Source organism: Panthera uncia (genome assembly GCF_023721935.1).
Source record: "Panthera uncia isolate 11264 chromosome E2 unlocalized genomic scaffold, Puncia_PCG_1.0 HiC_scaffold_20, whole genome shotgun sequence".
NCBI classification, from domain to species: domain Eukaryota; kingdom Metazoa; phylum Chordata; class Mammalia; order Carnivora; family Felidae; genus Panthera; species Panthera uncia.
In genome coordinates this window covers 25,477,851-25,488,278 of record NW_026057589.1, presented here as the reverse complement: position 1 = coordinate 25,488,278, position 10,428 = coordinate 25,477,851, and the positions used below count along the sequence as shown (strand labels likewise).

Genomic DNA, 10,428 nt, shown 5'->3' with positions numbered 1-10,428 from the left:
GGAGCAGGCGGCAGATGGGGGGTGTTGGTCCAAGCCTCCTTCTTGGCACAGGCTGGGGGGGTGGGGGGTGGGTACTTCGTGGCTGGTACTGAGCAGGGCCCAGCTCCGCGCTCGACTGACCCCCTGACCAGTCCTCCCCAGATGCCTTCGGCTTCCGGGGCTGCCCTCACACCCACGGCTCTTGTGAACGGAAACGTTGGAGACCCTTACCGTGACTCGCTACGTCTGATCTCTTGGGCCTGGTGGCTGTGGGTGTTCTGTGAAGTCCGCTGTGTTGGCCTGGGCACTCGGGACGGTGATGGGAGACCCCAGAGGGAGGGTCAGAGTGCTGGCTTCCCTTCCTCAGTGCCAACCTCGCCTCACTCCCTGGCCGTGGTCTCTCAGGGCGCCCACGTGCAGGGGTGCAGAGAAGGTCCTGAGAGTCCTGCTGCCCAGGGGGTACAGGGCTCCGTGGCTGTGGCTCATCAAAGAGCAGTGGGTGTGTTTGCCCGGTTCCTAAAACACTGTTGTGAGTAAACAAATTGATCCCTGAGAACTTTCTCCAGCTTTGCTTTCCTGGCTTTGGGTCGGGCAGGGGGCCGTAGGTGGGGCCATAGGCGGGACCCTTGGTATGGCTCTCTGGCCCCCATTTAGGAGGCTGAGGAGGGGTACCTAGAGGAGGGCGGGTGGGGTGGGGGGTGAGGTATGCATGTTCTCAGGCTCCGCCCCCACAGATGGAATTAGAACCCGAAGTTTTAAGTTTTTACCATGAAGTGATTCTAAACACACATAAAAGCGGCAGAGCACCCGGTCTGTATACGCTTGTGTTTACCGCGCCCTTCGCGTCCCCTTCCTAGTGAACCACATGTAACCCGCTGTGTCAGGAAACCACCCTGACAGCTGTCTGCTTGCCCTGCCTCCGTCCACCCAACCCGGGACCGTCCCTCCCATCTGTCTCTGGCGCCTGGGTGACCCCGAGGCCTGCCGGCCAGCTGTTTTGCAGCCCGGCTTGCCACTTGGGCTGATGGGACATTTTCACACGATGACATTGAGGTCACAGCTGTAGGCGGGAACCCCACAGAAGTGGTATTGTGTCCTCAGTGTCTCACACCAGGTGCACGGTGTCACTGTCCTACTCACCTAGGACAGGTGGTGTGGGCCAGGCATCTCCCCCAGAAAGTCTCATTTGCCTCCTCTGTTGCATATCCTGTCGGAAAAAATCGTAAGCCTGCCAGCATTGCCTGCAAACATCGTCATGCTTTGTCCCAACCTCCGTGTCCCTCCGTGAATCTCCTGGTGACAATATTTGTGGTGATTTCCTGTTTGCAGTTCCGTTGAAGAGTTCCTTCCCTCCATTTACTTTTACTTCGTCGTTTATGTCAGCGTGGACCTGTGGGTGTTTGTCCCCTGAGCGCCAGAAACCACCACTTGCTGTCATCAGCCTCCCTCTCCTCGTTTGGAACTTTGACCGCAGAAGCCTGCTGCACACACTCCCATCTTTGCTTGTGTTTGCACAAAGCGCTCAGAATTGCTGGCCACACCTCTGCGAGAAACCCCTCGCTGACCAGAGGCCCCCCGGTGCTTCTGTTCTCGTCCACAGCCACCTTGGAGTGGTTGTGTCCCTCTCCTGTTAGAATCATGACCTTCCGTTGTGGGTGCTCCCCATCCTGCCCGGTGTGGATTGGGGTTTTGAACGTGTGAGACGTGACCAAGGCTGACAGCTGGGACTGAATCGTGCCCCTGCCCCTCAGCCTCAGGCTGCCCAGCGGCGTCCCCCACCTCCCACCCCCACACCCGCGCGTATCTGCGGGGCAGCGGGGTCCTTGGAGCTGCTTCTGCACCCTGAGTTTGAGAAGTGCTGATGTGGGCCTTGCCGGGGGATGGGTGGCCCCTGGCGGAAGCCGCTCGCGTCCTGAGGGGTGTCCATGCCGCAGGGTGTGTGCCCCTGCCTACTGCCTCTATGGCAGTTATCGGGGCCCCAAGACATCCCCTGCCCACCCCCCCCCCGGTTTTATTTACTCCTCAGGAAAGGGCTTTTGAAATTGGACAGCAGAGCACTCCCCGGGACCAGATATGTTTCTGGTGTGGCACCCGCAGCTGTGGTGCTCTGGGGGGATCCGGGTCATTTCAGGACAAGTAGTGAAGCCTAGGGAGAAAGTACTTCCAGGTTAACAGACTTCGTGTGCCGCCTCCGCAGGCCACCAGGGGGACCCTCCCCACAGTCTCCGCCAGATGAATCCCCTGTGGCCCAGTGGGGGCTTTGGGCAGAATCTGGCCAACTCAGGACAGAGACCCTTACTTCCGGTTTCCTCCTTTAACACTGAATTGATCCTAAGTAATCAGCAAATACCCACAAATGTCCCTTCTGGTCACAGATCTGCCTGGGAATGACAGGGAGGGACCTTCACAGGGGTGGGGGAGACGAGCAGGCACCTGTGGGCTGTCCACCTTCAGGCTGGGAGCTGCAAGGGGCCGTCCACCTGTTTGTGCGTGTCTTCGGGCCCGGGCGCTTGGGCACTGGGGCTCCTGCTCAGGAGTCTGCAGCCGTCCAGACCAAGCGTTCTGAGAGGCTCCGGCCTGGAGTCGGGGGGTGGTTCAGCCCTGCTCCAGACCTGGCTTTCCCGTCTGAGAGCAGCTGAGCCAGGCGGCAGGGGTGTGGTCACACGTGTGTGTGCGTAATGGTGTGGGGCACGCAGGTATACATGAGTGTGCATGTTCGTTCATATGGTTGGGGGGGGGCGGGGAACTGAAGCCCAGACCGTGTGTTTTTAGACTTCAGCAATGTCCATGCAAACCTCTTTCGGGAGGACCCAGGCACGCCTGTGTCTGGGGGTCTAGCCTGGGACCATCTTGACAAAATTTGCCCTGGGTGCTCAGGAGCCCCCCTCCCCACCCCCGCAAGGACTGGGATGCTGAGAACACACAGCCTCATAGCTCGGAAGGGTTGTTGCCTTTATTAAGGGTCCACTGTGTGTCTGTGTCTGGAGCTGTCCACAGCTTCCTGCCCTCAGGTGAGCCCCGGTGCCTGCTCAGGAGAGGCCAGGCCTCGTGCCTGGGGAGCCGGACTCTCCCTGCCCTGATGCCACCATCTCCCCAGGGCATCACAGAAGGCCCAGGCCGAGGAGGACGGTAGTGAGGGAGGCCAGCAGGGCCCCTGGCTGCCGGTGGAGGCTGGGGGCCTCTGAGTAGCCGTACATCGTCCTACAGGAAGCCTGCAGCTGGGCCGCCGGGATGGGCTCCTCTTCAGGACTTTGTGTGTGATCGCTCACCTGGGGACAGACACTGCTTGGGCCGCCTGCCCGCCTTCTGGCAGAGAAGGGCAGGCGGGTGCACCGGCCTCTCCTTACCTGTTCCACTGCCTCAAAGACCCTGAGCAGGTTGTTGGCCAGGGCGCCCCTGACCTCCGCCTCTGTCCACCGCCTCCTGAGTAGCTCAGCCACCAGGTCTGGGTACTTGGACACATCCTCAAGCCCCACGGGGAGCCTGAGGTGAGGGCAGAGAGAACCAGGCCCTGAGTCCCAGGGGTCAGGGCCTCGGGCCTGTCCACCTCCCCACGAACCCCTGTGGCCCCCACCTCAAGGCATCGGGGAGTCCAGTGCAGTGGCCTTCAGACCCAGATGTGCTGGGCCCGTCCGAGCTTCAGACCCTCATGACATCTTTGGGCGGGGGGGGGACGTGGTGTGACCTTCCCAGGTCAGCCACAGGATGTAGGCCTTGCCCCTTACCTTGAAACACCATCAAAGTCCCCGCCAAAGCCCACGGCTCCAGCTCCTGCCACCTTCTTGATGTGGTCCAGGTGGTCTACCGAGGAAGGCAGCGGGTGTGGGTCCCGGGAGTGGCCCTCCCCCGCCCAGCTGCCGTGGCCACTCACACGCACCGACCTGCTACTTGGGACAGGGTGGCTTCCTGTCTGCAGGAAACGTAGTCGTTGTAGAAATTAACCATCACCAGGCTGCCCGTCTGGTTCTGCCCAGGAGAACAGTGGAGCTGTGGGCACGGGAGGAGGCGGGGCACTCCGGGACCACCGCGGGGAGGGGCGGGGAGGGAGGGCCGGCCCGCAGCCCCTCACCACCAGCCGGAGCACGTCGTCGGGCACGTTGCGCCGGTGCTGGCACAGGCTGTAGGCCGAGGAGTGGCTGAAGATGACGGGGGCCGTGGACAGGCGTAGGGCAGCCTTCATGGTGGCCACGGACACGTGGGCCAGGTCGATGATGACCCCCAGGCGGTTCATCTCCTTCACCACACTCTGCGCCGACACAGGGCTCGGGGGTCAGGAAGGCTGCACTGGCCACACTGTGTCTGCACATCCGGGGTTCACCGTGGGCCCCCCCACACACACCCCACGAGTCCCGGCATGGCGGGCGGGACATTTGGGAAAGGTCCCCTCGCTGGCCAGGTGCTCGTGGACTCTTCAATGGCCGGAAGATGCCCAGCCGCTCCAGCGGGTACCCACCCTGGGATGGCCCTGGGGCTCCAGTTTATAGGTGAGGAAACAGGTCCTGAGAGGTGAGAAACTGCGTCCTGGGTCACTTCTCTGAGGGTGACTGTGGTCCTTGCCTGACGCCCCCCCCCCCCCACCGCCTTACCTGGCCAAAGTGCGACAGGCCTTGGCTCTCAGCCTTGTCCTCTCCCGTGTCCACCAGCCAGTTGTCAGCCCTGGGAGAGCGGAGAGCAGGTGTGCCAGAGATGGAGTGGTGGTCGTGGCCCACCCGGATCCAGGGCGCTCGGAAGGGGAGGAAGGAGCCGGAGGAGAGCAGGGCTAGGGATTGGCCCTGCCCCGCGGCCCTCCCCCTCCCGCACGGCCTGGGGGCCTCCCCGGGGTCACCTACCACGGCGTATTGCAGCTGTGGGTGAGGGTCAGGTACCGCATGCCCAGGCGGTAGAGTGTCCGCAGGACGCCCAGGCTGCTGTCTATGGAGTGGCCGCCCTCCACGCCGACAAGGCTGGCCACCCTCCCCTCCCGGAAGGCCTGCCGGACGCCTGTGAGGAGAGCTGGCTGAGGGCGTCGGGCACCGGGGGGTGCCCGGGGGGTTTCGACGTAAGGCACACCCGGGCGGCCCTAGCCACCCTGCCCGGGGCTGGGGCAGGCAGCGGCAGGGGCTCGGGAAGGCGGGCCGGACCGGGACCCACCTGCACTGTTGGTGACACACACAAAGGTCTCCGGATACATCTGACACATGCGTTGGATGACGTCGATCTGCTCTAGGGTCCTCTTCACGGCATCCTTGTTCTGGGTGTCGCAGGGCGTGTACGCAGACCAGAACTAGGGGCCGCGGGGGAGGGCGGCTAGGACCGCTGGCCCCCGGCCCCACGCCACACACGCTTCCCTCCTGCCCCGGGAGCCCTGGGACGGCCTTGGTGGCCACCAGCGTCCCCCTCCAAAGACTTGTGGCCCCAAGGGCTCAGGAGGGACACCGCCCCGGGCACGCCTGCACCCTGGCCAGGACGCGGTGGGGAGGGAGATGGGTGGACGCCAGCGTGAGCGAGCGTGGGGCCGGGCTGAGCCATACCTGGCCCCCAACAAAACCAGCCCTCAGCTTGGGGATGTTGGTGTGTGTGTTGGCAAGGCTCGTCAGGTTGGCCCTCTCGATCTGAAGCCGGTTGTTGAACATGGTCAGCAGCCTCCAGGGCAGGTCATTGTGCCTGGGGGTGGGGGTGGGAGAAAGGGCCAGGAGTGAGTCAGGGTGGCCACTCAGGCCAGGGGCCTCCGAACTCCCTCACAGGCTGGGAATTAGAGCCGGCCACAGGGCTGGCGGATTGCTCGTGATCCGAGCACGCCTATGCGCAGGTGAGTTGCTCGACTGTGCCCCACACCCAGGCCGGGTGACTGTGAGCGGAGAGAGCCTCCGGGAGGTGTTCCCTCCAAGGGCCTTCCGCTGCCCAAGAGGCAAGGGCAGATGTTTGTCTCCAGAATCGTCCTGGGGAACGGGCAGGGTTCAGACCCCCTCCATGAATAGTGCTGGTTCACACCAGGCAGCTGGGCGGGGGACTCTTGAAATCCTCCCCTTGCAGGCAGGGGGCAGGGAAATGGGGGTGTGGCCTGCCTGGCACCCCCCCGCCAAAACACACACCCCATCCTCTTGGGGCCCCGGGGCCTCGGTGACAGCTCTGCCCATCCTTCTATGCTTCTATGGAGGGAGAGAAGGAGGGGAGGGAAGGAGGAGGCGAATGGCAGGGGCCGGTCTGGGCTGCAAAGGCAAGAACCCACAGGGCTGGGCAGATTCAGCCCTGGACCCAGGACCCAGGAGCCAGGAGCAGCCTCGAGGGGGAGAGACCTCTGGGCTGCCAGCACCCCCTCAGTTCACACATGGAGGAAGCAGGGGCCGGGGAAATGCAAAGTCTCAGACCCGCGAGGTGCAATCTGCACTTCGATCAGCCAAGCCCGGAATACGGGACACCCGTGGAGAGCCCCTGCGGGATCCCTGGTGCCTGGTGCCTCGCCCACCCTCCCCTCCCGCCCCGCTCCCGCTCCCGGCCCCATCCCAGGGGCCACTGCTCTGTTTGAGGGGCCGCTTCTGCTTTCGAGACCCCTCCCCCAGCTCTGTCCTCAACCCCCATCCAGTCCCCATCCCCAATCCTGGCTCCTGCCTCTCTGGCCTCAGTTTCTCCACCTGGAACAGGGGGACGCTTTGGTACTTGGCTCAGAGACTAAACTGTGAGCGCCTGGACCTCCTCGGCCAGCCGTCCTGGGTGAGCCTTTCCACAGCAAGCCGGCTCCAGACGCCGGAAGCCCCCCAGCTCTCTTGAGGGCCACCGCCACAGCTGTGTTTTGACGTGGTCGGGTGTGGGCTGGTGGTCAGAACGCCTTTGCTGACCGAGCGGGGGCACGTGTGGGTGAGCCCAGAGTGTCCGCACCTCTGAGCAGCCCCGGGCAGGGTCCCTGGAGGGGCCGTTCCTCCGGCCCAAGGACGCCCCTCCCTCCAGCCGGCAGCCAGGAACCCACCGGGAGGGAGGGGCACTTTGCTCCAGCCTCCTCCCCTCCTGCCTTTGCCGGAGTGGGGAACAGAGGTCACGTTTGCCCTGCGGCCAACAATGCCCTTCTGGAGCCCGGATCCACCCTCCTTATCTGTGTGGCCTGGGCAGCACCCCCAGTGGTCAGAGGACCCTGCTCCTGCTCCAAGGGGGGAGGTGACCGTTCCAAGCACTTGAATGACAGCCAGCTATTGTAGGAGCGACTGCTGGAGGCCCGCTACGCACTCTCCGTCTTTTTCTTGGTAACAGAACCGCCTGTTTTTAGCAGGAAACCTGGCCATTTGAAATAAAGCGACTTCGTGTCCCTTTACTGCTGGGTGTGGCCGTGTGACTAAGTTCTGCCCTTTGACAGCTCCCAAAAGCTCTCCTTGACTCGCTCACCCTTTGCCCTTTCTACGTCCCTTCCTCCTTCATGCTGGCTGGCATGCAGACGTAAAGGCCGGGGCTGCAGCGGCCACTTTGAAGCCTGAGGTGGGAATGATGGCCGCTGTGTCACACTGTGGAACAGCCAGGACTCCCTGGGGCTCTTTCTCTTGTTGAAACCACTTACCTGAGTCTCTTACCTGCAAATATAGCTAATATCACAGTGTCGGTTTGGGTCCTGTCACCTGCTCTTCACTGTCTGGCTCTTGGGACAACCCCGATTCCCAAATCCCAGCTCCCTGAGAATCCCGGGCTGTCTAGGCTCTTGGAGCCACCTTACCCCTCCTGCGGTCCTCCCAACCCAGCACCTGACCTTGCTCCCCGCTCTCTGTGCCCAGCTGCCCCCCCACCCCAGTGGGTCCTCCTTCCCGGGCTCATACTGTTGACATCTTCTACCAGACAGCAGGGGCTCCATCCGGGATGGGAGCCCAGGGCAGCAGCCTCTCAGCAGACCTCTCTTTGCCTCACTCCCCTTGAGTGTGTATGAGGGGACCCCGGGGCCAGGAAGGAGGTACGGGGGAGGAACCAGGGGCAGATGGGCAAGGGCCGGCGGCCCCTCCCTTCTCTAGGGCTGCCACAGCTCCCTGGGCTTCCCGTGTAAGGACACACCCCATTTTCTCTGCTTTTCTTGCAAGACTATTTTGTCCAACAAAGCCCAGAGGCGTCTGCCAAATAGTCACGACCGCAACATTTATCACACACTTACTGGGTGCCAGACAGGCACAAACGGGTGCTCCCCTAACACTTCCAGCGCCCAAGGGTGTGTGTGTGTGTGTGTGTGTGCCACACGGCTCTTCAGACTGAGTGCCCAGGGAACGGGGTCCTCGCTCCCTGCTGGTATGTTGGAAATGGGACAGGAAAGGAAGCGGGAGCGGCAGGGGTGTGTGCCCAGGTGGTGTTTCACACGGGGGCCGGGAGAGGTAGCCCAGAGCAAAGCCCGGGAGGAGCTGAGGGAGGCGGTGTGGACATGGGGACCAGCAGGGACAGCACGAGCCTGCCTGGAGCACCCGGGAGTGTGGGGATGGCTGGGGAAGGCAGTGAAGGGCCTTGGGGTCCATTGCAGGACTTAGACAATACTCTGAGCTCAGTGGGAGCCGTGACAGGTGGGGAGTTTGAGCCAGGGGACGGGAGCTGGTACTTCTGTCTCCCAGACTCCCTCTGGCTGCAGCCCTGAGACCAGACCTCCGCTGGTGGAAGGAAGGACAGCCAGAGGCTCACCGGATGACCCAGCAGAGGTGGAGATGGGGGCAAGGGAGGAGGGCAGACGCACCGGGCATTGGAGGAGACAGGCCCTGCCAGCTTGGCTGTGGATCAGAGACAAAACCACAAGGTGTCACCAGGGTCTTGGCTAGAAAGGGGTCTCCCTCTGTGGGGGTGGGTGGGTCAGTGGACATGCAAGTAAGGTCAAGCTGGGCACACAGCACAGAGGTGACCCGGGGACCCTGTGCCTGAGGAGGTCTCCCCAAGGCGGATGCAAGAGAGGGAGAGGAATGAGAAAGGTCTTGGAGGAGGGTTAAGGAGGGGCCTCCCAGGGGAAACTAAGGCCCAGGGAGGGAATATGGCTCCTTGGGCTACATGGCTAGTTTGAGGCGTGCCCTGGGCCAGGTCCCAACCTCCTCTATCCCCAGCACCCACTCTGAGCTGGGAGCTGGCACCCAGGGTGCAGGGGGTCAGCTTGTAGGGCACCCCAGGAGCTGCTGAGGGCCACAGGGGCCTTTTAACTGCTCCATTCCCTACAGACCATCATCTGCTGAAGCTTTGGGGGGCCCTAAGAGACCCCACGAATAAGCTGAGGCCAGCAAAGGCAAAAGCCATGTTGTGGTTGAAGAAACTGAGCCCCAGCAGAGATTAGGCAATGTCAGTGTCAGGGTCACATGAGCTCCTAGCCCCTCCGGCCCCGGACCCCCAGTCCCGTCCCCAGTGGCCACTTACCCGTCAATGACAGGTGTGCCCCGCATGATTCTCTCAGCCTCATCCCGGAACTGGTCTCCAGTGCAGACGGCCACCAGGGCCCAGAGCCACCAGCTGGTCCACATGACACAGCGTCCAGGGGCCTGCTTCGAGCACTGCTCTGGCACGTCTGGCCTCGCCTGGCCGGCTTGTGTGTGGGGTCCGGCCAAGGCTAGAAGGAGCTGGTCTGTGCGCCAGAAGAGAGAACAGAGGCCTTTGGTCCTGGTGATTATTGCCAGGAGATGTCCCATTTAAGATTCATTCCAGTGTTCAATCAGTAACCAGCACTCCCTCGGGAGGGGGGTGGAGGATGGGAGGTCCTGGACCCTGTGGGCCGGGCGTTGCTGTCTGGGCCAGGCACAGGCATAGTAGGAGGCTGCTGACCCCAGGGGAGCAGAGCCAGGGTGAAAGGGCAGGCCTGGGAGGGGCGACCCTGGGTAAGGTCTCAGCCTGCATTAGTGGTACTGTCATATTCCCTCTGCAAACTCAGGACCTGGCGGCCTGTCTAAGATCTGCAAACAAGAACTGAAACATCATTCAGATTTGCCTCTTGTAATGTTTGCCTGTAAAAACAGTCTTACATCATCATGGAAGATGGAATGCAGCCCCCCAGAATGCTCCCATCATACCACCCACAGCTGGGGGTCGGGCCCTGGCTGCCCTGCCACCGTCTGGCCGTCCAGCCACCCACACTCTGGCTGCAGGCTTCTCGCCGAGCAGGCTGGACTCAGCGGGTCAGAAATCTGGAGGGTCAGCGTTTCCTTAGCACGGAGGTGGCTCTCCAGGCTTTCTGGGCACTCAAGGCTCCTGATGTCTTTGCTGGAACCCATGGATCCTGGTCCCAGGGCTGGGCCAGCGTCCAGGGTTCCAGTGGGCACCCGGGCTGGGAGACAGCCAGGCCAGGAAGGCTGCTGAGAGGTGTGGGTGAGGCAGGGAGGCTCAGGAGGGCAGGTGGGCAAGCCTGGGGGTGGGGGCCCTTGGACCCCATCCCCTCAGCAGGCTCCCTGATGCCTCTGCACCTGGACGGTGCTGGAGCCTCATGCAGACTTGCTCTGCGAAGCCCCCCCCCCCCCCCCCCCCCCCCCCCCCCCCCCCCCACCCCCC

At 62.8% G+C, this 10,428-nt stretch overlaps 1 protein-coding gene across 1 annotated transcript in view; it reads right to left on the bottom strand.

Annotated features, from left to right (window-relative positions):
* Nucleotides 1-3,080: 3,080 nt before the first annotated feature.
* Nucleotides 3,081-10,428, bottom strand: part of DPEP1 (dipeptidase 1) — a 16,131-nt gene continuing 8,783 nt past the window's right edge. The window contains exons 2-11 of the mRNA XM_049622794.1: nucleotides 9,307-9,511; nucleotides 5,490-5,622; nucleotides 5,110-5,242; nucleotides 4,809-4,959; nucleotides 4,566-4,635; nucleotides 4,049-4,225; nucleotides 3,861-3,945; nucleotides 3,705-3,780; nucleotides 3,327-3,462; nucleotides 3,081-3,248 (exon numbers count right to left, since the gene is read on the bottom strand). Coding sequence (XP_049478751.1) covers nucleotides 3,081-3,248; nucleotides 3,327-3,462; nucleotides 3,705-3,780; nucleotides 3,861-3,945; nucleotides 4,049-4,225; nucleotides 4,566-4,635; nucleotides 4,809-4,959; nucleotides 5,110-5,242; nucleotides 5,490-5,622; nucleotides 9,307-9,410 — 1,233 coding nt within the window. The 5' untranslated portion in view covers nucleotides 9,411-9,511. The remainder of the gene's footprint in view (nucleotides 3,249-3,326; nucleotides 3,463-3,704; nucleotides 3,781-3,860; nucleotides 3,946-4,048; nucleotides 4,226-4,565; nucleotides 4,636-4,808; nucleotides 4,960-5,109; nucleotides 5,243-5,489; nucleotides 5,623-9,306; nucleotides 9,512-10,428) is intronic.